This window comes from Gorilla gorilla, chromosome 12 (genome assembly GCF_029281585.2).
Source record: "Gorilla gorilla gorilla isolate KB3781 chromosome 12, NHGRI_mGorGor1-v2.1_pri, whole genome shotgun sequence".
In the NCBI taxonomy this organism is placed as follows: domain Eukaryota; kingdom Metazoa; phylum Chordata; class Mammalia; order Primates; family Hominidae; genus Gorilla; species Gorilla gorilla.
The window spans coordinates 136,472,965-136,497,635 of record NC_073236.2 but is presented as its reverse complement, the minus strand read 5'-3'; the positions used below and the strand labels follow the sequence as shown (position 1 = coordinate 136,497,635).

Sequence of the window (24,671 nt, the reverse complement as noted above, 5' to 3'; positions counted from 1 at the left end):
TATACCATAGCTTATGTATCCATTTCTCTGTTGAAGAACATCTTGGTTGCTTCTGGTTTTTGACAATTACGAATAAAGCTACTATAAACATTCTTTTGCAGGGTTTTGTGTAGATACAAGTTTTATCACCTTTATCAGTTCCAATCCTTGGGTAAATCTCTAGGACTGTGATTGCTGGATCTTATGGTAAAAGTATTCTTAGCCTTGTAAATATCTGCCAAGCATCTTCCAAAACTTTCATACTATTTTGCTTTCCTAAGAGCAATCAATGAGAGTTCCTGTTGATTCACATCCTCAGCCAGCCTTTGGTATTGTCATTTTTTGGATTTTTCGCTATTCTGATAGGTGTGTAGTGTTATCTCATTGTTTTAATTTGCAGTTCCCTAATGACATATGATGATGAGCATCTTTTTATATGCTTGTTATTGATAAATCTTTATTGGTGATATGTCTGTTCAGATCTGTTGCCCATTTATTAATTGGGTTGTTTTCTCATTGTCTGTTTTTTGGAGACAGAGTCTCACTTTGTCACCCAGGCTGGAGTCCAGTGGTGCAGTTATGGCCCACTGCAGCCTCAAGCCCCTGGGCTTAAGCAGCCTTCCCACCTCAACCAACGGAGTAGCTAGGACTGTAGGCACACACCACACCTGGCTAGTTTTTGTATTTTTTGTAGAAACAAAAAAAAGTGATCAGCTCGCCTCAGCCTCCCTGCGTGCTGGGATCCCAGGCATCAGCCACCATACCTGTCCTGTTGTTGATTTTTAAGAATTCTTCATATATGTTGAATACAAGTTCTTTATCAGATAGGTGTTTTACAGATATTTTCTTCCTATGTGTGACTTGTCTCTTCATTACTTTAATACTACGTTGGACAGAGCATACGTGTTTAATTTTAATGAAGTCCAACTTACTGATTTTTTTCTTTCATGGATTGTGTTTTTGGTGTTGTATCTAAAAGATTATCAGCAAACCCACGTCACTCAGATTTTCATCTGTGTTCTGTTCTCGAAGTTTTATAGTTTTTGCACTTTACATGTAGTCTGTTATTGGAGTTAATTTTGGGGTAAGATGTAAGATCTGTGTCTAGATTCATTTTTTTTTTTCATGTGGATGTCCAGTTGTCCCAGCACCATTTTTGTAAAAACCTGTCCTTTCTCCATTGAATTACCTTTATTCCTTTGTCAGAGATCAAACTGACTATATTTGTGAGGACCAGTTTCTTGTCTTTCTGCTCTGGGCCACTGATCTATTTGTCCGTTCTTTTTCTAGGACCACACAGTCACCCAGTCTTTTTTACAGTAGCTTTAGAGTAGCTCTGTAAGGTGGGTAGTGTCAGCCCGCCAGATTTGCTCTCTTTGATATTGTGTTGGATGTTCTGGGTGTTTTCCTTCTCCATATTAACTTCAGAATCATTTTGTTGATAACCACAAAATAATTTGCCGAGATTTTGATTGGGGCTGCATCGAATCTGTAGGTCAAGTTGTAAAGAACTGATATTTTAGCAGTATTGTCTTCCTGTCCATGAATGTGGAATATCTCTTGATTTCTTCAGCTCTGTGAATGTTTTCATCAGAGTTTTATAGTTTTCTTCCTATAGCTCTTGTGCATATTTTGTCCATTTTATACCTGGGTATTTCACTTATTTATATAGAAATGATAGTGTGTTTTTAATTTCAAATTCCCATCATTTATTGCTAGTATCTAGGAAGCCAGTTGACTTTTGCATATTGATCTTGTATCCTGTGACCTTTAATCACTTCCTAGTTTAGAAGTGTTTTTGTTCTTTGAGATTGTTCTTTATAATTATGTCATTGCAAACAAGTAGTTTTATTTCCTTCTTCCCAGTCTGTGTACCTTTGGTTTTCTTGTCATTGCATTAGCTCGAACTTCCAGTACAATGTTCAGGAGAAGAGATAAGAGGGAACATTGTTGCTTTATTCATGATCTTAGGGGGAAGTCACTGAGTTTCTCACTCTTAAGTATGTTGCTAGCTGCAGTTGTTTTGTAGATGTCCTTTATTAAGCTGAGGAAGTTTCCCTCTATTCCTAGTTGGCTGAGAGTTTTTATCACGAGCTGGTGCTGGATTTTGTTAAATGCTTTTCTACATCTATTGATATGATTTTTGTTCTTTAGCCTGTTTGATATGGTAGATTATGTTAATTGATTTTGGAATGTTAGATCACCCTTGCATACCTGGAATAAATTCTGTCTGGTCATGGTTCATAATTCTTTTTATACATTGTTGGATTTGGTTGCTAATTTTTTGTTGACTTCAGTTTTCTTAGATTTAGTTTGCTAATTTTGTTGAAGATTTTTGCATTTATGTTCATGAGACATATTGGTCTACAGTTTTTTTTTCTTGTAACGTCTTTGTCTGGTTTTGGTATTAGGGTAATGCCAGGCTCATATAAGAAGTTAGAAAGCGTTCCTCTGCTTCTGTTTTCTGAAAGAGATTGTAGAGAACTGGTAGCATTTCTTCCATAAATGTTAGGTGGAATTCACAGTGAAACCATCTGGGTCTGGGGCTTGCTTTTTGGAAAGGTTTTTCTTTTTCTATCCAAGTTACCAAATGTATGGACATAGAGCTGTTCATAATATTCCTTTACTATCCTTTTACTGTCCATAGGATCCATAGTAATAGTCCTTCACTTCTAGTACTAGTTGTTTATGTCTTCTCTGTTTTTTGACTAGCCTGGGGAGAGACTTATTGGTCTTGTCAGAGTTTTATTGGTCTTGTCAAAGAATATGTTTTTGGTTTGGTTGATTTTGTCTATTGATTTCCTGTTTTCAGTTTTACTGATTTCTGCTCTAATTTTTATTATTATATTTTTATTATTTTCTTATTATAATAAAATAATATTTTATTATTTTCTTATTATAATAAAATAATATTTTATTATTTTCTTATTATAATAAAATAATATTTTATTATTTTCTTATTATAATAAAATATTTTATTTTCTTATTATAATAAAATATTTTATTATTTTCTTATAATAAAATAATATTTTTATTATTTTCTTTACTGCTTACTTTAGGCTTATATTGCTCTTTCTTTCCTTCTAGTTTTCAAAGGTGGAAGCTGGTTTCAGATCTTTCTTTTCCAATATATGCATTTAATGCTAAAAAGCTTCCTCTCAGCACTGCTTTTGCTGCATCCCACAAATTTTCATAAGTTGTATTTTTATTTTCACTTAGTTCAAAATATTTTCACATGTGCTTTTACATCCAGAAGCAACCCCATGTCCATGGGCAGTTGTCAGGATAAGGGGCAGCTAACTTTCTGCCACCTTCTCAGGTGAAGTGGCAAGAGTCACACAGCCTGTTTTCTCACCATCCACCAAACTGTATTCCAGATCGGAGTATTAACAGCTAGTCTATAAATTGAGATCGGAGTATTAACAGCTAGTCTGTACGTTGAGATCGGAGTATTAACAGCTAGTCGGTAAACTGAGATCGGAGTATTAACAGCTAGTCCCAAGTTGGGTTTGAGAACTTCCAGTAGAGGTTTGTTTCTGTGCTTATCTTATAGAGCTTGAAGGGTTCTTGAGATATTCTCTCCCTTGTGGTAAGTGATAAACCACACAGGAGTGATTCTGGCCCCTTCTCTACTTGAGACAGAAGGATGGAAGTGACGTGGCTTACATATAACTTACCATGTTGGGCCGGTTCCACAGTGACATGACTTACGTATGACTTAATTGTAGGCCAGTCCCCTGTGTCATTATGCGGATGGTCTAGAAATGTTTATTTCTAGAAAACCGAAGTGACTCAGGCTGTAACTTAAGCTCGGCCAGACATTCTCTTGATATACAGAAATTATTTAGTGGCATCAAAAAAGAAAGTTTAAACATTTTAAGTTCAATAATTGTTACCTTTCTTTTCTCCAGGCTTATAATCACAATAGAACTGTTTTCCATAGTGTTCCTTAATTTTGACTGTCTTCTTTTTGGACCTTTGTTATTAAAGACCATAAACATAAAGCTCATTTCAGTGTGGTCACGGCCCATTCTCAGTAATGGTTAATGAATAGACAGATGGATGCATTGAGGCACAGATACGTTAAGTGGCTTGCAGAAGTCATACGCATGTTTTCTCACCATCTTTCAGACTATATCCAGATCCAAATATTCATCGCTTAGGCCTATTTTGAAAAGCACTTTACTGAATCTATGTGATTGCCCTCTTTGGCATTTCTCTGTTCTTTATCTCATTTATAATCAGTGCACGCTATTTGATTTTTTGATGATTGTTATCTACTTAGTATACATACTACAGATCAAATTCCAAATCCTATTAGAAGAGAACACAATATTAACAAAAAGTTGACCTTACCCTGAGAGATGATGCAGCCACAGGTGATACAATATAAAGGGGGTTTCTCTTGGGCTTCTTCCTCTTAGCACACGCACAGCCAGGCAGCTCTGGGTGATGGATTTTTCAAGTCTAGCTCCCTTGCCTCCTGTCAGAGGCGGAACGCAGGCTCCAGGGCCACACGGAATCCAGTGGGAGACCCATCCCCAGGGCCCAGGCCTGAGATGCACCTGTGCTCAGTTTCGCCTCCTCCCCACTGGTTTTCCCGGGAGCACTTCCGGAACCACTGGCTGGCTTACGGCTTCTCCCTTCAGGGTCTCCTTCTGGGGAACCCAAGCTAAGCAACCTACCATTCGAGCTTGCTAAACTAAAGACATATTAAAGAATATCTGAGCATTCTGGTTTTTCTTTTATTGGAGGAGGGGTTGGTGGTCTCTACTGTTTCATTCATTTTGGGATCGTTTCTAAATGATTGCAGTGTAGCTTTGGAAATTGTGGTGTCATCCACCTGTCTCCTCTGATAATCGTCGAGACATACATACATAGAGCTCCATAGAGAAAACCAGCATGTATTTTATAGTTGACACCGTTAAATACTTCACAAGAAATAAAGGGATCTGTCATCACTTCTGCTGGGACATCTGCGACGCCTCCTTCAAGTGTGCCAAGTATGAATGCGTGCTCAGTTATGGCAAACAAACTCACTCAGCACTGATTGGATTCCAGGCTCCATGGTCCCCTTCTCGATGCGCATCTTGCACGCGGAGCTTCAGCAGTACCTGGGGAACCCACAGGAGTCGCTGGATAGACTGCACAAGGTGAAGACTGTCTGCAGCAAGGTAGGTGGCGCTGTCATTCTTCCCTGCCACGGGGAGAAAGTGCCCTCCACGCCCTCCCCACAGGACATGCCCGTGCGTTCCCTGCCCGTCCTGCCCCATGCACCATCGCTGCTTCTGCCTTCAGAAGGCTAGGTGACCCGGTTTGTGTGGCCTGGTAGTCGTGGCTCTTGCTGAAATCTTTTTTTAGGGATGGTAAGAGTTTCTAGCAGAGCTTGAGTCCTGTAATTCTTACTGCCTGGTACTATGGGAAGCTGAAAGGCAGAGACATCTTTCTTGCCAAGGCTGCCGGCTGAAGCTTCAAGGTCAGTGTGCCAGACCACCCCTGTGTCCCACAAGTGCCCACACGCACCTGCCACGTGCAGACAGAGGTACTGGAGCAGTACTGAAAGCAATCATGGTTTAAGCTTTCAAATCCAAGTAAGTGCTCCTGCATTATGGCAACTGTCACTCATGATCCTGACTGCAAAGGCAGAGTCGGAGTGTTTTCGGACTCATTCTTGGTTGTGAAGTCACAGTTAATGTGGGAGCCACCAAAGTGGCACGTTATTACACTAACTGACATTGGGAAGAAATGTGGGACTCAGAGACTTTGCTGTCTACAGGCCGTTATAGAGTATTCATCTCAGATTAGGAATGATCCTGCCTTTCTACCCACGTCACAGTGTTCCTGTATAGGTTCAGTGACATAAGGTATGCGGAAGTACTTTGAAAACTACAACAACAAGCAGTTATTAGGAGCAGCAGCATATTATAATTTTTGGGAAAACTAAGATTCTTCTTGTCAGATTCCTCCTTTCACTTCCCAACTGTTGTGGTAGAAGTTTTGCGGAGTTCCAAGATGATGGTGTTAACAGTGTTCCTAGTAAGGAAGGAAGGGGCCCTCTTTATCCTTATCTGTGGAGAAAAAACGGGCATTTCTAGGCCCCTTGTTGTCCTGGGCTTTGTACCCACTTCCATTTTTTTAATACCATAACTTAAAAGATAAAAAGAAAAATTGTTTGCTTTCTGTACTGTATCAGTTGGTGGAGAATCATGTTACCAACTTTTTTACATTTCAACACTTTTCTTGAATCTTAAAACGGGGTTTAATTTTATTTACAGAAATCAGAAGCACATAACTTGAAATTGAGAAGTTCTAAATCAGTGGCTTTCTAAACTACACGAATTTTTCATTATCCTCCATGTCACATTGTAGGAAATCTTTATAGTATTTGAGAGAGAAAATTCTGGGCCATAGGGTGATTTGTGGATGGAGAAGCCAAGTTAGTTGAAGTAGTTTTGCAAGTCAGCTTTCCTGGTCCTGAAGTATGTCCTATTTCAGAATTATGCTCCTTAAATGCATACTACAGGCTGGGCGCAGGGGCTCATGCCTATAATCCCAGCTACTTGGGAGGCTGAGGCATGAGAATCGCTTGAACCCAGGAGGCTGAGGTTGCAGTAAGCCGAGATCAAGCCACTGCACTCCAGTCTGGGCAACAGAGCAAGACTCTGTCTCAAAAAAAAAGAAAAACTGCATACTACAGTGTAACGATGAGAGGAGCCACTTAGCACTAGCTATGAAGCAGCAGGGACGGTGGAGCAGAGAGCAGGAGCTTCCCACACCGCTGCTCCGGGCACCTGCACTTACTCCACCTGACAGACACCTTTGTTGCATTCATTATGAGGCAGCCACTGCTCTGAGTTCCAATATTAACTCATTTAATCCTAATCACAACCCTATGAAGGAGATGTTATTATCCCAATTTACAGATGGGGAAACTGAGGCACGGAGAGGTTAGGTAACTTAGGATCACATGAGTTGAACCCAAGTCATCTGGCTCTAAAGTCCATGCTCTTCATCACTTGCCTGGCTTCATCACTATAACATGTCCCGTTTGAAGAGAGAAGGACCGAGAGTCCTCTCTTCCACCCTGCACCGGCATTTCTGCTCCAAGAAAGGACAGTGCTGTCCGGGGTCAACTGACATCTGCTCAGAAGACCCCTGTGCTGAATGGGGCCCTGCCCCTTCCCCCTGACTGATGCCTGGAGATGGGCTTGAGCCTATGCTCTGCTGGGCTGGGCCCTCCTGAGACTCTTGCGGGGGCTTCCAAGCAACAGCAGTTGACAGCTAAGCATCGTGGGGTTGGGGAGAAATCAGAAGGGTTAGTGCAGTCACATCCTAGGAACGTTTCTCTCAGGCTGACTGGGCATGGGGCCACCGTCAGTGAGAGAGCCACTCATGCTTCTCGTTCCCTCCGCTGGTCTACAGTTCCACCTGCCTCTCATCTTGTGAATACATCACCGTACTTCAGGTATCTCTCATGTTTAAAGATACATATCTTTTCCATGGCATGATCCAAATCTAAGCTAACACTCCTTATGGTACTTAAATGAGGAAATCGCAATTCGTTCTAATCCTGGAAGAAAAACAAGCAGTTGGATTTATGAAAAGGTGTGTGTTGGTCTTCACCTTAAAGGATTTTCACCGTTAATTTCAATATGTAATTACTATGTGTTCCTTTATGTGCTGACTTAAAATTTGACACCCTCTTGAGAGAGAGAGCTGCACGGTGGCACAGCTGGTGGATGCCTGGACCAAGAGGGAAAGACCCAGGGCATGACCATACAGTCAGCCTTGCCTGTCCGCCACCTTCGGCAGGAGAAGAAGCACCGTCGCCAACTTCCTCGCTCACTTCCTCGCACGTTAGGGGCTCGTGGCCGCATGTGGGCATTCTTGACCTTTCTGCAGCTGGTTCAGTGTTGAACTGAAGCAGTTTTTATCTGGATGTGAACAGTGGGCACTGCGGGGGCATGGAGCGATGTGTCTCCACGCTGTCCAGAACAGCTCTATCTGAGCTTGTTCATTTGTTCATGCAGCAAGTGTCCTTTCAGCACCTACTGAGTACTGCACACTGGCACACTGGCAGTTCGGGACTCAACAGAACGCAGCCTCGCCCTCAGTGAGTTTACAGTTTGGTAGACGATGCTTGTTTCACCTGTTCCTTTTAGGTTTGCAGCCATCACCAATACATCATGATCCTCCAGAATTTAAAAAGGGACAGTTTGTGTTCATGCTAGAATTTCTTTACTCAAGAAGTGTGTATTAGTCCATTTGGCTTTGCCATAAAGGAATACCCGAGGGTGAGTCATTTATAAAGAAAAGGTTTATTTTGGCTTACAGTCCTGCAGGCTGTACAAGAAGCACAGTGTCAGCATCTGCTTCCGGTGAGGCCTCAGGAAGCTTTTTTTTTTTTCTTGAAGCGAAGTCTCGTTCTGTCACCCAGGCTGGAGTGCAGTGGCGCTATTGGCTCACTGCAACCTCCACCTCCCAGGTTCAAGCAATTCTCCTGCCTTGCCTCCTGAGTAGCTAGGATTACAGGCGCCCACTACCACACCTGGCTAATTTTTCTATTTTTAGTAGAGACAGGGCTTCACCATGGTGGCCAGGCTAGCCTCAAACTCCTGACCTCAAATGATCCACCCGCCTTGGCCTCCCAAAGTACTGGGATTACAGGCATGAGCCACTGCGCCTGGCCAGGAAACTTTTAATCATAGTAGAAAGCAAAGGGGAAGCAAGTGTGTCACATGGTGAGAAAGACAGCGAGAGAGAAGAGGAGGAGGAGGGAGGCACCATACTTTTTTTGACAATCAGATCCCAAGGTAACTAACAGAGCCAGAACTCATTCATTGCCGTAGGGACGGTACCAAGCCACCCATGAGGGATCCACCCCCAGGACACAAACACCCCCCACCAGGCCCCACCTCCAACACTGGAGCTCACATTTCAACATGAGATTTGGAGGGGATGAATGTCCAAACTATATCATAGTGCAAAATCTAAAAATACTAAAAGCCAGCCCACCACTATTCTGCCAGTGTTGATTTGCTGGATTAAAGTGAACGGCTTGGTGTGGCCTTCGATCCCCTCTGCTCTCCACTGGTGAATAAAGAGAGAGGTCAGACCAGAGACTCCAGGGTTCTCCAGCATGATGTTCTGATTTTCCCAGACCTTCGCAACTCCAGGAAATCCTCAGGAAGTCTTAAACTAAGGATGTGTTAGTGAGACCTCTCCGTCCGTGGACTGCCCTTTGCTGCATTGTTTAAAGTATTCACCACACCTGCCCCAAACCACACGCACACACACAGCTCTGCTCAGGACACGTGCTTGTGGTCCCAGCACTGAGGTGCAGTCACGTGTTAACGCTGCATGGATGTGTGAGGTGCTGAATGCATTATGTTGATTACCCCCTACTAATGCCCACAGCAGCTGCAAGTGATTTTATTATCCTCGGTTCCCAGATGAGGAAAGTGGCCTCAGGGAGGTGAAGTGTCCCCCAGACAACTGCAGTGAGGCAGCGATGGAGCCTGGCTGAGCCCCATCACACAGCTCCAGAAGCCTCACCCTTGAGCACCACTCTGCGGTTCTCTGTGAAATTAGACCATCAGGATTGTGGTTTTTCCCCAAATACAGACTTTTCTCTGATGCTTTGTAAAGCAGAGGCTCTAAAATTTGGTCTTAAGCGTCACTTGAACAGTTCCAGAAATTTTAGCAATCTCTACTGCATTTGCTCCTGCCAAAAATTGCTCTCAGTAGATTCAGGGAACTGTGTGGACTCTTCCAGTGGGTGAGGAGAGTCAGAGTGAAAAGAAATGAGTCCAGAATGTTAAACATGATTTCCTTTGGTGCCGTTTTCCATTAGCTCCTCCTCCCGCAGTTTACCCTCCTTGGTCTGCACCTCTGGCCCCTGGTCTTCAGCTCCCCCTCAGGCTGCTAAGGGAAGCTGCGTGGGGAAGCCACCACCGCCATTTCCAGTTACCACTCCTGAGCTGGGCCACACCCAGGCCGAGCCCTGGAGTCCTGGATGACCCCTCCTCTCAGGTCTTCAGGGGGGACTTGAGCAGGCGGAGGCCAGTGCTGGGGCTGCAGTCGGTGGCCGTTGGCTGGCCCGGAGCCTTGACGCTGATCTGAGATGCTTCATTCAAGGACGTTCTACAAAACTGAGATCGTTATTTCTAGAAAGAAAGCAGATACTTGGTTCATATTCCCCAAAGCACTCTGTCCCATATGTTTTCACTGCTTGCGTGGCATCTGTTGTTGATCTTCAAAGGAGTGTTTCCAGGCTGGAGGTCAGGAGTAGAATCGAATGCTTGAGAAGGGGGTCAACAGTAGCGCAAGAAGCGAGCGAGGACGGCGGAAGGTTTTCACCCCGTAGTGATCAAGTCAGCGCAGAGCCTTCAGGTTGCGCGGGAAATGAACACGCTGCCATTTGTACAGATGTGTGCCGAGCCCTAATGTCTGATAATTGCCACTCCAGCAGAAGTCACGTCTTCTCAGGTTCAGTTCCCAGCGTGATTTCCCACAGGAAAAGAAGCCGCCCTCGCTGACAGCAGAGTGAGGTGCTGGCGGGCTCGGGAGCAGCTGGAGTGACAGGCAGCGCAGTGCCTGCCCCCAGTCGCTCAGACCAGGCCTCGTGCGGGTTGGAGCTTGACATTCAGCTCTCAGGGGAGAGGCCAGAACAGAGCCGCCCCAGTCACCTGCGGGCTGCCGCTCACGAGAGTCGCGCGGTTTGAGACGCAGTAGCTGCCGAAGTAGCAGAGGAAGAGGCTGGTCGGGGTGCCGCTGTGTGTGTGGCCTCACGTGGTGAAGTGCTCGTGACATCACATTCATTTAAAGCCAGAACTGCCATTACAACGTGACCCTGATGAAGTAAGTGATATTCACTGGAGGAAGAATGCCCCGGTGCGTTAGTGGCGTAAACAATGTGATGAAAGGCCGTGTCATTCCCCTTTTCTTATCCAGGTCTCACTCAACGCATGTATCCATTTTATCGTGTCATGAGAACTTTTGCTATTGAAAGAAGGAAGACCATGGGGCAGGAGCGAAAATAAAGGAAGCCCCGCGAACAGCCGATTACGAGAGGGTAGGGCGTGGCGAGCAGCCGGTTATGCGAGGGTAGGGCGTGGCGAGCAGCCGGTTATGCGAGGGTAGGGCGTGGCGAGCAGCCGGTGTTACTCGAGGGTAGGGCGTGGCGAGCAGCCGGTTACTCGAGGGTAGGGCGTGGCGAGCAGCCTGTTACGCGAGGGTAGGGCGTGGCAAGCAGCCGGTTATGCGAGGGTAGGGCGTGGCGAGCAGCCGGTTATGCGAGGGTAGGGCGTGGCGAGCAGCCGGTTATGCGAGGGTAGGGCGTGGCGAGCAGCCGGTTATGCGAGGGTAGGGCGTGGCGAGCAGCCGGTTACGCGAGGGTAGGGCGTGGCGAGCAGCCGGTTACGCGAGGGTAGGGCGTGGAGAGCAGACGGTTACGCGGTTACGCGGTTACACGACGGCGGAGGGCGTGTGCCAGGAGCACAATCCGGGCCGAGGCTCCTGGTAAGGGAGCAGAGCGGGAAGCTGACCCCCACGGATTCTTAGGGGGCCGACTTGCCCTTTGTTGAAGATTCATCAAAGACTGATTCGAGTCTGTGTTCAGCATGTGTGTTTTAGATTAGAACAGTGTTGAGAATTTTTATATGGGGCCCAGTTTTAGCAGGACATCATTTAGGATCTTTACAAACGAGTTCAGGGTACTTCGTTTTATCTGTTGTCTTTGAGCCACTGAGTGAATTAGTAAATGTTTGGTGCAAGTGTGATTGCATCAGTGAAGAAGAACATATACCACGAGTTAAAATAAATTTCCCGTGCTGCTGAAAAATCAGTGCCGCCATCCTCTGACCCTGCTCCTCCCACGCGCCCTGCAGGCTGTCTCCCCCTGGGGTCGAGAGAGCTTCACAGACCATTTGGGAAAGAGCCAAGCAAACACACTTCTGCAAGCCATTTGCATAAGTAGACATAATCCATACGGAATGATGCACTGTTCGGTTGTAGTTTCATTCGTCACTGACCTGCATCTGCCCGCCCAGTCTTGAATTCAGCTCCATCCCTCCCTGCAGTTCCGCAGCCTCCGGCTTCCCCACCTCAGCTTGGCTGAGAGTTCCACGTTCATCCAAGTGCTTCTTTACAGACTCACTCCCAGCTGGAGGAGGCAGAGGGTAAGGTACATTTTCGTGCACTCTGGAAAAGAAACGTATTCAACAATGTCCATGTAGCTTTTGCTTCTCTGTTGATAATTGCTAATGTGGTGGTGAGAGCTTTGTTTGTAGGAAGAGTTAATATCTTTTGTAAAAGGGTTTTTTGACAGATGGACATTCTTCAGTTTTGCTGTCTTATTTGTTAAGCAAAGTTAGAAACATAAGTGAGAACAGGCGTGGCTGGCCTCTAACACTGTCAGGGCCAGCACTCAGGGCCTGGCCACCCGCACACCGACAGTGGCCAGTTACTGCCATCACCGTGCCTGACCCAGAGGGTTTGGTTGCCCTTCTTTTCTGCTGCTTCCACAGAGAACAAATTGATTGTGGCTTAATCAGATGAGATGGGAATGACTGGCAGGTGGGGAGAAGAAAGGAAAGGCCGAGTGAGGATGGCCATCCATCGAGGCCACGTCCCTGCTCTTTGCCATTGAAGCCCATGCTCCTGGAACCCCGTGTGTGTTCAGAATGTGCAAGCAGCAGAAGGAGAGGGAGCGGAAAGCACTGGGCATCAGGGCTTTCCAGGGGAATGTCTTGACCTGGCTGGCAGTGGAAATTCACACCTTCAGAAACCTCTAGAGTTCATCGTGGCCAATCCTGGGACATGGACTTAGGAATGCCCAACCCCGCCACCCAGCCGTGGCAACCCGATTCAAAACCAAATGCACCAAATGTGAACTCGAAGGCCATAGCCCTTGCCAGCGACCCAGCCCTGAAGCGGGCATGATAGCCCAGAGAAGAGGCCTTTGATGTAAGATGATTCTTAAATCGTGCATTCTTTGCCTTGCTTTTCTCGGCAGTATGTGTTCTGTCAATCTGTGATCTGAGTAGAAAGAAGAAAGTGTATTTTCAAGGTGTGAGGGGCCCAGAGGACACTGTCCCAAAAGCAGTGGTTGTGAGAGTGGCTTTGGAGTCAGGCTGACAGTCTGGAAACTTCCAGGTCCGCTCTGAAGTGCCGGCTGCATGACCAGCTGTCCAGCCTGTGTCCGCTTCGGCCTTCTTTGTGGAAGTGAGAGCATTGCTGATCCCCCCGGGGTGGCCAGGGGGCACACGTCAGTGACCCCGCACGGTGCCTGCCAGGCACGTGGTCGGTGTTTCATGATTCTTTGAGAGCTTTGGAGCAGCTCCAAGAAGACTCTTTTACTTTGAAGAGGTCCCCTGGGAAGCTGTGGTGGGACTGGAAGGTCGCAGGACTTTCCAAAATCTAAGTCTCTCCAGAACAGAGCTGCTTCAAGCTTTAGTCTCCACTCAAAAGGGTCCACTTAGGAAGTTCTCAGGTCCTTGGCTTAGTGCCAGCTTCCCAGTAGTTTGTATACTAGGTGCCTTGGGAATAAAACCAGTTCCCTAAACCTATCCCGCGCTCACCCACGACCCGTGACAGCCGCCAAAGGGACAGACGCAAAGGCTCCTTCCTCAAGGCCCCCTGCAGACAGCACTTTCCACATTGAAGGTGTCAGTGACCCAGCCAGAAAACCTGCTTCACCACCTCCTGGATAACTGCATAGGATGAGAACATAGATTTGGGTCTCTTTAAATATGAATAGGTTACAAATTGCCTTTTTAAATATTGCTTGAGATCAAGTGGTAGTGGTTATATATGGAGTCAAGCAGCTGGGATATTCATTCAAGGCGTGTAATTTTCTTCATTCTTTGGACAAAACACAAGCAGGTTTTTAATTTTGAATAATTGATCTTCCCTCCCATACTGTGGGCAGGTGTTGATAGTTCCCCACCTTGTTAGCCTGAAGCCTGTTCATCCCTGGACTGGCCATGACATGCCCAGTGCAGTATCCCCCACGGTGGGGCTGGCAGCAGCCCCTCCACACTATGCACAGAGCAGTCCGAGTCTGGAATCATCTCTTCAGCCCTACAGCTGTTCCATCTGTTATTTTCTCCAAACTCCTCTTCCATGCATTTCCAAGCAGCGTCTTCTCATGATTACAGTCGCTTTCAGAGATGAGCTCATGCTGATACCCAATGAAGAACCCAGTTCAGAATTTTCTTTTTTTTTCTTTTTTGTTTTTTGAGACAGGAGGTCTTATTCTGTCACCCAGACTGGAGTACAGTGGCATGAACGTGGCTCACTGCAGCCTTGACCTCCCCGGTTCAAGCAATTCTTCTGCCTCGCCCTCCTGTGTAGCTGGGACTACAGGCATGCACCACCAAGCCTGGCTAATTTTTAAACTTTTTGTAGAGATAGGGTCTCACTATGTTGCCCAGACTGGTCTTGAACTCCTGGACTCAAGCAGTTCTCCCATCTCAGCTTCCCAAAGTGCTACAACTGACTATAAGCGTGAGCCACCATGTCCAGCCCAGAATTTTCAAATTAAAGAAAACTAACCCTCCACCATGTTTCAGTACAGTGGCCTCAATACACTATTCCTCATGCAAAGCCTTCAGTTGAAAGTGCTGGGTAAGTTGGATTTGCCTGTGTGTTACCCATCAGTTGCTGCCTAACAGATTATCTGTGACTCTGTGGGCTGAAACCACAGGGATGTATGACCTTACTATTTCTGTGGGTCTCGAGTCCAGCACAGCTTCTGGGTCGCACTGGCTCAGGTCTGTCCTGAGGTTGCAGTTAAGATGGTGACCGCAGTGTCTCACCTGAGGGCTCAGCTGGGGCTGGAGAACTGGGCTCCAGGAGGCTCCGTCATACACCCGCTGAGTTCTGCTGCTGTTGGTGAGAGGCTGGGTTCCTGGCCTCATGGTTCGTTCTGTAGGGCTTCTCGTGCATCTCACAGCATAGCAGCTGGCTCCCTGCAGAGAGGGAGGGAGGAGGAGGAAGCCACAGTGCCTTGCACGGCCGGCTCTCAGAGGTCTCTATGTCCCCTCCACCTGGTTCTGTTTGTTGGACGAGTCACTAAGTCCAGGCCACACGCAAGGGATGGGAATAAGACTCTACCTTTTGAGGAGTGCTCAGGAATGCATGGCCGCATTTAAACTGCCACACTGTGGCCGGGCAGCTGGGTCTGTTCCACTTCAGGATCCACAGGCCTCTCCTGGCCCTGCAGGACAGGCTCCCCTGCCTCCACTCCAGCCCGTCCTGGTGGTTGTGAGCCGCACTTAACCCTGCCAGGATGCGGCTTGTACTGGGAGGCCCATGGGCTCCGAGAGGACTTCCCTTCAACCTCCAGGCACCTTGAAACTGCCCAGCAGCCAAACCTCAGAGCTGTGGAAGCTGCTGGACGTTTCAAAGACCCACTTAATATTTAATAGTCAGTGCAGCATTGATTTCATTGCTCCGTGATCCCACATGTCGAAACCTTTCACAGTTTAGTACAGGGATGATGGTGAAAGAGAAACCACAGGGAAAATCCGAGGCAGTGGAATTGTTTAATTTCTGGTTGCTTCTCCTCTTATTTGTAATTAATATCCGTTCAGCATCTTTAAAGCTTACAAAATGCTTCAAGTACATTCTCATTGGAGTTCCATGATTTGTAAAACAGGCATGTGAAAAAATGGGAAGCTAAGGAAATAGGAATTCAGAGAAGGTACACTGAAGGTACTCTGAAGGTCAGCCTGAACTTGAACCCACGTCTTCTGGCACCGGACATCCCTGTTCTTGTCACTGCGGCACTTTGCTCTGTGTGTGGAAAGCGTGAAGGGCCCCTGCAAATGGGCATGATGCTGCCTCCTCCACAGGTTTATTTTTGTGAAATCAAACAGAATACTGTTTGTGCTTAAAAACCATCCTGCGCCCCCATCTGTAAAATACATCGTCCCCAGTACTTCCCAGCAGGCGCTAAGCACCACCCACACTGCCCGCGCCTGACCAGACAGCTCCATGGAGCTCCTGACCCAGCTTCAACCCGTTGGGAACAGCTCCCAGGGAATGTGCAGGAAGGTGCCTCCAACACCCAGCCCTTTCTGCCCCTCGGCCCCTGTGGTCTGCCCTCCACAGTCCTTCTGCCCCTGTGGCTCGTCGCTTACTGCTCTGTGCATCTTCCTGAAGCACTTGGCACTGTTGCCTCATCTCCGTACTCTTCCTCCTATGCCCTCGCCTGGGCCCTCAGCAGCTTCCAGCAGGGAGGGTGTGGGTGCAGTGATTTGGATCATGCCCCTACTCCTCAGAGCCTCTTCCCAAACGAACCGGGTATGGCGTGCTGGGCCATTATTCTTCTGGGACACAAACACGGGACTGCTGATTGGTCTCTGATATAGACCCTGGAGTCTGCTCCTTTTGTCTGGGGCAAAAGGAACCAAGGAGGAAATTCCAGCCGCACCACATTTGCAAACGACACACTGTCGGGCTTTTTTTGCAATAACTGCATTTCCTAAATAATTCAGGCTTTGGATTGAGAACGTGTCTGTCACTTTCCTTTATAGAAATAACCTTTTGTAAATCAATGTACTGTTACTTTATAAAGCCAGACAACTGTCTCTAGATAGACAGCAATAAAAGCTACCAACTGTGAACTGCTGTTTCTTTTCCTTTCACTCATGGATGCTCTTCTGCATCACACTGGGACCTACTAATTGACATTAAATGACACACCCTACAAATAAAACAATAGTCACCGAGGGTCAGAAGGTTGTGTCTGATATGCCTATGTTCCTGTCAACGATAGGGGCTTTCTCCAGCTGTCCCCTTCTGGGGCTGAAGCACCTCAGTGACCCAGATCCCTGCAGGCACTTGGCGTCGTTTCATGTGTCCCTCTGCCCCAGCCAGGAGAGTGCTTTTTGCAGAGGGAGGGGTGTAGCCTGCCTGATGTCTTCGTGTCCTACCCGTGTGCCCTCCGAGCTGGGTAGGTGGGTCTGGAGGGGTGTAGCCTGCCTGGTGTCTCCATATCCTACCCCTGCGCCTTCCCAGCTGGGTAGGTGGGTCTGGAGGGGTGTAGCCTGCCTGGTGTCTCTGTCTCCTACCCCTGCACCTTCCCAGCTGGGTAGATGGGTCTGGAGGGGTGTAGCCTGCCTGGTGTCTCCGTGTCCTACCCCTGCGCCTTCCCAGCTGGGTAGGTGGGTCTGGGCCGAAAGCAGCTGCTGCAGGTGGAGCTCCCGTCACTCACGTGCTCTGCGTTTGATGCCTCTGCTAGGATGGAGCTTCTGTTTCTGCATTTATGCATCATTGGGGTGGGAAACTCTTTTTCCTTTTTTCTAGACCTTTCTCTTCCTGCTGCCCTTCTGAAGGACCTCATTCCCCCTTCTCCCCTCATTGGCCGTGATAGTCCACAGGGAGCGTCAGCCCCAGCGCAGCTTGTGCTGAGACCACCATGGCCCTGTGGTGCGGGTCTTCTCTCTGGCCTTGCGTGCTCACTACAAAGTTCTGGGGTGTTTCTGCAGGGTTTTCTCCTCCACTCAGCACGTGGAGAGATTGCCCATGGCATGGAGAGATGGCCCAGACCCACAGACCTCGCCGCATAGAGGATTTGCCCAGACCCCTAGACCCCGCCACGTGAGGAGGTCACCCAGGCCCATAGAGCTCCCGTGGTGTGTGGAGGCACAGAACAAGCTCAGGACTCTGCTGACCTGGTGCGCCACACCCCGGGGACCGCCAGTGGGCGTGTTCGAGGCTCCGCTGACCAGGGCGCTGTCAGGTCTGGTTCGGGCAGCGGCTTTGCCTGTGATAGGTGTCCCGTCCCTCTTTCTTCCTGTGCTCCCTCTACACTAGCGTAAGGGAAGTCAGTTTCCTTTTTTTAATAAATTTTAATTTTTATAGATACATAGTAGGTGTTTATGAGTTATAGGAGATATTTTGATACAGGCAGACAATGCGTAATAATCCCATCAGGGTAAATGGAGTATCCATCCCCTCAAGCATGGATCCTTTGTGTTGCAACAATCCAATTATACTCCTCTGTTATTTTTTTAATGTACACTTAAATTACTATAGTCACCCTTGTACTAGCAAATACTAGGTCTTATTTGTTCTATTTTTTTTTGTACCCATTACCATCCCCACTCCATCCCCCACTACTGTTCCCAGCCTCTGGTAACCATCCTCCTGCTCTCCACCTCCATGAGTTCAGTTGTTTAAAGTTTAGCTCCCACAGATAAGTGAGAACATACAATGTTTGTCTTTCTGTGCCTGGCGTATGTCACTTAACACAGTGACCTCCAGTTCCATCCATGCTGTTGTAAATGACAGGATACCATTCTTTTTTATGGCCGAAGAGTACTCCATCGTGTATATATAGCAATTCCTTTATCCCCTTGTCTGCTGATGGACACTTAGGTTGCTTCCAAGTCTTGGCTGTTGTGAACAGTGCTGCAGCACACACGGGTGTGCAGTGATCTCTGATAGACTGATTTCCTTTCTTTTCTTTGGAGTGTATATCTAGGCATGGATTGCTGGGTTGTATGGTAGCTCTATTTTTTGTTTTTTGTAGAAACCTCAAACTGTTCTCCATAGTGGCTGCACTGATGTACATTCCCACCAACTGTGGACAAGGGGTGAGGGAAGTTAATTTCATGGTAACACCAAGCCTTTCCTTTTTGTCAGTTTCTGTTCTTATGATCATTCATTAGAAGGCAGATTCACTGAAGAATGTCGTTTTACCTAGTTTAAACTGGCTAGATTCTTTTCAAGGTTACAATTTTGAACCCCACCTTGTCCCCTGAGTCATCGAGGTAGCCCAAGATAACGGTTAAGAGGAAACATCCTTTGCGTTGGCAGCAAGTTGTTCTCCAGTTTGTGTTAAGTAGTGTCCCTTGCAGGTGAGGAGAGGCTGCTTTCGTCCTCAGCAGGTAGAGACCGGGGAGTCGGACGAGCGGAAACCCTCACCTCCTGGGGCGGGCCGTGTGGGGAGTGTTAACTGGCAAGACGATCTAAATTCTCTACCCAGATCACAGCGGCTACAGCAGCGTTGCTTTCAGAGAAGAAAACACAAAAAACGTGCCCAAAAGTTAGAAAGCAAGCGATAAAACCGGGAAGCGACACGTTGCACAAAACGTATTTGGTACGTTACAAAGGCCAGAAGCACGGTGCCCTGTAGGAATGAGACTGACATCTTCACAGAAGGTCATCATCAGTCTCATGTGACATTCTCCATGCTTTTTTTTTAAAGACAGAGTCTCACTCTGTCACCCAGGCTGGAGTGCAGTGGTGCAGTCCCTGGTCACTGCAGCCTTGACCTCCCAGGCTCAGGCGATCCTCCCACCTCAGCCTCCCAGGTAGCTGGGACCACAGGCGCACACCACCATGCCCAGCTAATTTTTTGTATTTTTGTAGAGATAGGGTTTTGCCATGTTGCCCCAGCTGGTCTCTAACTCCTTGGCTCAAGTGACCCACCTGCCTCGGCCTCCCAAGGTGTTGGGATTACAGGCTTGAGCCACCGCTCAATCCCAGAAGTGTTGGGATTACAGGCTTGAGCCACCGCTCAATCCCAGAAGTGTTGGGATTACAGGCTTGATGCTTTTCTTAAAAAACATATTCCCTATGTATCATGTCTGCAGATACTTCAAGAACATCATAAACACCACTTTCACCATCAGCTGGGAGCAGAGTCCCTCCCCATTCACTGTCGCCCCATGCCATAGGGACTTGGTGATGTTTACAGTGTGTCCCTGTGGGTGAACTGGATAAGGAAAAGATGGTGCACATACACCGTGGAATACTACGTAGCCATAAAAAAAGAACCAAATCATGTTGTTTGCAGCAACATGGATACAACTGGAGGCCATTATCCTAAGTGAATTAACAGAGAAACAGAAAACCAAATAGTGAATGTTTTCACATGTAAGTAGAAGCTAAACATTGGATTCACATGGACAAAAAATAGACCAGGGACTACCAGTTGGGGGAGGAAGGGCTGAAAAATGATCTGTTGGGTCCCATGCTGACTACCTGGGTGATGGCTTCAATCGTACCCCAACCTCAGCATCACCCAGTATACCCAGGTAACCTGCACACATACCTCCTGAATCTAAAATAAAGTTGCAATTTAAAATGAAATATCAAATGTTTTAATATTTTTTAAAAGTGTGTGTGAACATCCCTTGACAAATTGTTTTCATCCAGAGAAATTTGCTGTACTGAGAATACATTATAACAAAGTCTTAGACAAAAATTGGTTCCCATGATTTTGTCCTTCTCATTTGGAATGATTGCAGATCCTGGCCAATTTGGAGCAAGGCTTAGCAGAAGACGGCGGCATGAGCGGCGTGACTCAGGAGGGCAGACAAGGTGGGTCGGCCGGACTTTGCTGACTAGATGCTTCGCGGACATCACTGAGAGACTGAGCCCAAAGCCTCTCGCTTCCTCTCGTTCTCCTTTCCTTTCTGTAGTCAGCACTGCACGTGTCCATTCGTGCATTTGCAACTCACTCCTTTCTTGGGGAAGCCAAGCACATCACTGGGTGATGCTGTGGGTGCAACGTGCAGCCTCAGACCCGAACCCTGCGCCCGGGGAGAAGACACGCCTTCACCACAAAAGCACACGGCCCGGAACCTGCCACGCTGAGTGGTCTGAGTGGGCGAGAGGAAGGAGCCCAGCCCAGCCGAAGGGGCCCAGAGAGGCCTCCGTGTCGGGGACAGAGGCTCGAGAGGGTGCTTCAGGAGGAGCTGGAGAGGAAGGCCCAGAGCCTGGGGCAGGCTGAGGGACCTGGGCAGTTCCCTGGAGCATTGGAAACCCCTTGGGGGACTGGGTGGGTTGACATGAGCTGATCTGCACAGTGAGGCCATGCCAGCTGCAGCTCGGGGAGTGCGTTAGCCAGGAGCAAGCTTCCGATCATGCTTGGAAACCCGGCCTGAGTGCTCCCTCCCAGGTAGCCCCACCCTAGCCTCACTCCCTCACTCCTTGTGGCAGCATCTCCCCACAGGCCTGGTGGCCTGGTCATCTCCTCCTTCCCACAGCTTCTGTCCTACTCGATGTGCAGCCCAAGTCAAGACCAGGTGGTCTCCGTTTCCGCAGGTGTGCTGGGGTTTCTGGGGAACTGCTGGCTGGTGTGAGCTGAATGTGTGTGAGGTGTGTATGTGTGTGTGGTGTGTGGATGTTGGGTGTGCATGCTGTGGCATGTGGTGTGGGTGTGGTGTGTGCATGTGTGTGCACTTGTGCACTCTCTTTTCAGTAATTTAATTGCAGGTAGAGTAACAAGGTCTGAAGGAGAGACGGCACCGTCTGCTCATGGATGTCCCATTCAGCATTCTTGGCAACCAGTCATTTTACCCCTGGTTGGGCTCCTGCTTTGGTGGGAATGAGCATGTAGTTATCAGAGAGCAGAAGGCTGTTCCTGGAAATCTAACAGAAGGTCACACCCATGAGCATTTATAAGGAGGGTAGGGGAGGATTTAGAGCAGGAAAGGAATCTGCAAAGATCATCAGAATAAATATGCAATTCATTGAGACAATCCATATTTTACATCCATTAAGAGAAGATATTCAGAATTTCTTTTCACAAAAATAATGGTATAAGGGGAACATAAGCAGCTAATGTGTTTTTCATTGCTGAAAGGCAAAGTGAGTTAAGTTTTTAATTCTAGCAATTAAGTTTCTGTTTGTTCTCCTGAAGCACACCGTAAATACACATCATTTCTAGGTGATTGTTATCTCACAGTGGACGCTTGGTGCCAGCAGTGGGTCAGCTTCAGCCTCCTAAATCACAGCCTCAGAGGCAGCCAGGGACACACGGCTCCCAGTGCCCAGCGATGAGGGAGGCCACGAGCACTCCCAGGGCCTGGTGCTGCCCAGGGTGGCATCTTGGCACTTTGCAGTTGGAAGTGTGGACTTTTGGAGGAAGTCGACACAGCACAGGCGCAAGGAGTGCTGGACAAGGGGTCAGATGGAAGCGTCCCTGGCCTCTGCGGACCTCAGCCTGCCTGTCAATAACATGTTCATTTCAGATTAGCTCAGTCGTAAACCTGCGCCTTCCTCCTGGTCATCCCAGTGATAAACAGGCACCATTGGTCAGCCCACCCTCCCCCAGGGCAGCTCCCAGGGGACCTTTGCAGACCCCAACAAGGCCACAACGCCAGTTTGGAAACTACTAGAAGAGATGGGCCCTGAAGGTTTGAAATCAGTGGAGGGATGGCTGCTAACTAAATAATGTGCAGGGGAGAGCAGGGAGGGACGGGCCAGGCTCAGGGTCGCGGTCAGCCACCGTGTGGCAGCAGGTGCTAGGGAAGGAAGCCAGCTGCAGGGGAGTGCCGAGTCCCCAGCAGAATGTGCCAGCCACTTGAGTTCTGGACCACGGTGTAGCACTCCTTGGGGGAACCGGCGTCTGCACCAGCCCATGGCCAGGAGGCAGGGGAGGCCTCATGGCTGGGCATGGGTGGGGCTCTCCGGGTGGCCTCCCGTAGGTCAACTGCGAGAGGCTGGCAGCCACCCTGGCCAGTGGCCCTCCCGGCCTTGTCGAGCTGCAGGCAATGTCGTTTCTGTCAGCTTTGCTCCTTTTCTCAGGGTTCTGGCTTTGGAAACGGGGCCCCCGGTCGGACCATTTGGCCTTGTGTCTGGGCTGATGCTGAGCAGCCACCCTCCTGGTTCTCTGATGCCGAGGGTCTCTTCCCAAAGCCACCTCTGGTCCCAATGCGAGTGCTGTATTTTCTGCCTCAGTGCAGCCTGCAGCATATTCAGCATTCCAGGCCGAAATCCAGTGGTGTTAACAAGAGGGATCTTTTAAAGTTAAATTAGAATTCACAGGACCCAATAATTGATGGCTAGAAAGAGCCTCGAATTTATTTGTGCACTCACAGGCTGCTCTTACCTTGTAGCCTCTATCCGGCTGTGGAGGTCACGTCTGGGCCGGGTGATGTACTCCATGGCAAACTGTCTGCTCCTGATGAAGGTACGTGGGTGGCCAAGCAGGGCTGCCGTGTGATCTGGAAGAGCGGGGTCAGTGGGAACCGCGAGGGAGCCGCTGGTATAATAGATGCTGGCAGGGACCGGCCGTGCAGAGAAGCCAGCTAAGCACTGGCTTAACAGGGAGCCCGGTGACACATTATGGGGCTATATTTACTTTCATTTCTACTGCAAGAAATTTCAACAGAATGTAGAATTTAGATGATCAGATTTCATTATTGAAAAGTGGGTCTAAATGATTTAATTAGAAGTATTGTTCATTTTCCCCCATTTTTCTCTGAACTCCATCCCCAGAAGGTGTCCTTTGTTCTCCCTGTCTTCATGGAGGGTGTTTTTTTCACTTCTTGGTTCTGATTTTATGATTGATGCTTACAACACCTGAAGACAGGCTTCCCCACAAGACCTTCTTAGGACGTCACCCCAGAGCTCTCAGCCCGCAGGGAAACAGCTTAGAAATCAAGGAGCTGAACTGAGGCTGTCATCTGTTTTTCCGTGTCTCCTGGCTCTCGCCAGCCTGTGCAACGGTGTTTTTTGGCTCCTCTCTTTGTTTGGAACGCACCCCACACCTGGCTCACCTCCCACACTGGGCATCAGGGTGCCCTGTGTGGAGCTAGTGGCCCTGCAACCAGCTGTGCGTACTGAGAGCTACTGCAGGAATCAGCTAGCAGCAGACGCTCCGGAGCAGTGCTCGTAACACCTCCTGGGCTGTTCTAAGACAGCAATCATAACTCCCACACCCATGCGGCTTTCATGTGGCCAAGGTCATTCCTGAGCTTGATTTTCAGCAAGGCAGAGCAGGCAATTTACCAGGCGGAGAACTGTGCTCACGGGCTCTGTCATGAACCCTGAAGTGGCAGCCCTGCTTTATGCACGGACCCTGCAGCATCCCCAGAGGTGACTGTGACCCCGGGCACTGCTCCGAGCAGGCTGGGTGCGGGTATAGATTCACAGCCATCAGTGGCTCAGGCATTCCATCAGGAAGACGTGCAGCCTGCACCCCGGCTTTAGCGCAGCCCCAGTGCCCGGCACGGGGCCCCTGCCTTTGCGCTTCTGCGTCTACGTCAGGCTGGACGCACAAGGAGACTCAGGGCATCCCATTCGTCCTCGGTAGCAAGCGACCGTGACGCAGCCTCGCACTACTGCAAGCCTCAGCCTCCTCCTCAAAATAAGGGCATAGATCTGAGATCTCTGAAATCCCTCCCAGCTCTGACATTCACACAGCTCTCTCCTCTCCTTCAACACACTGGATAAAGGAAATTACGGTTTTCAAGTTCTGTGGTTTTGCTCAGAGCAGGTTTTTCTTCCGCTGCCACTCCTGAGATAGTCCCACTGAGGTCAGGTGGCCCACACAGGTGCTTTGTTCTGGTCCTCACCCTCCTCCCACCCGCCCCCTTCCCTTCTCCAGCCCCCTCTGGCTTCTGCAGCAGGGCTTGCCCACCTCTGAGTGGGAGTGAAAAGTAGGCCCTCCCGCTCCCCTGCCCTGGTGGCCTCTTCACCACCCAAGGCTTGGCCAGCAACCAGGTGACCCCGAAGCACCCGGCCTGACCCCTCTGCCTCCCAAAACAGGCCATTCTCCCTGTGCTGCCCGTGGCCAGCCCTGACACCCCCGCTTGGCAGTCTGGGCGGTCCGCAGTAGGCCTCCACCCGCTGAGGGCATTGTCAGCTTCACCTGAAAGTCACCAGCTTGCCGGAACATTCTTATGCAAAGACGTGAAGAACCAATTATAAATTCACAGGGCTGACGT

General features: G+C 48.5%; 1 protein-coding gene across 5 annotated transcripts in view; it reads left to right on the top strand.

The window, feature by feature from the left end:
• The window catches only part of TRAPPC12 (trafficking protein particle complex subunit 12), a 103,680-nt gene that overhangs the window by 61,391 nt on the left and 17,618 nt on the right, over positions 1-24,671 (top strand). For 3 of the 5 annotated variants that reach the window (XM_019021478.3, XM_019021479.3, XM_019021477.3), the window contains 3 exons: positions 5,041-5,153; positions 20,244-20,316; positions 22,839-22,912. In XM_019021478.3, coding sequence (XP_018877023.3) covers positions 5,041-5,153; positions 20,244-20,316; positions 22,839-22,912 — 260 coding nt within the window. Of the gene's footprint in view, positions 1-5,040; positions 5,154-20,243; positions 20,317-20,417; positions 21,043-22,838; positions 22,913-24,671 lie in introns of those variants that run through there. The other 2 variants (XM_019021480.3, XM_019021481.3) reach the window with 2 other exon arrangements.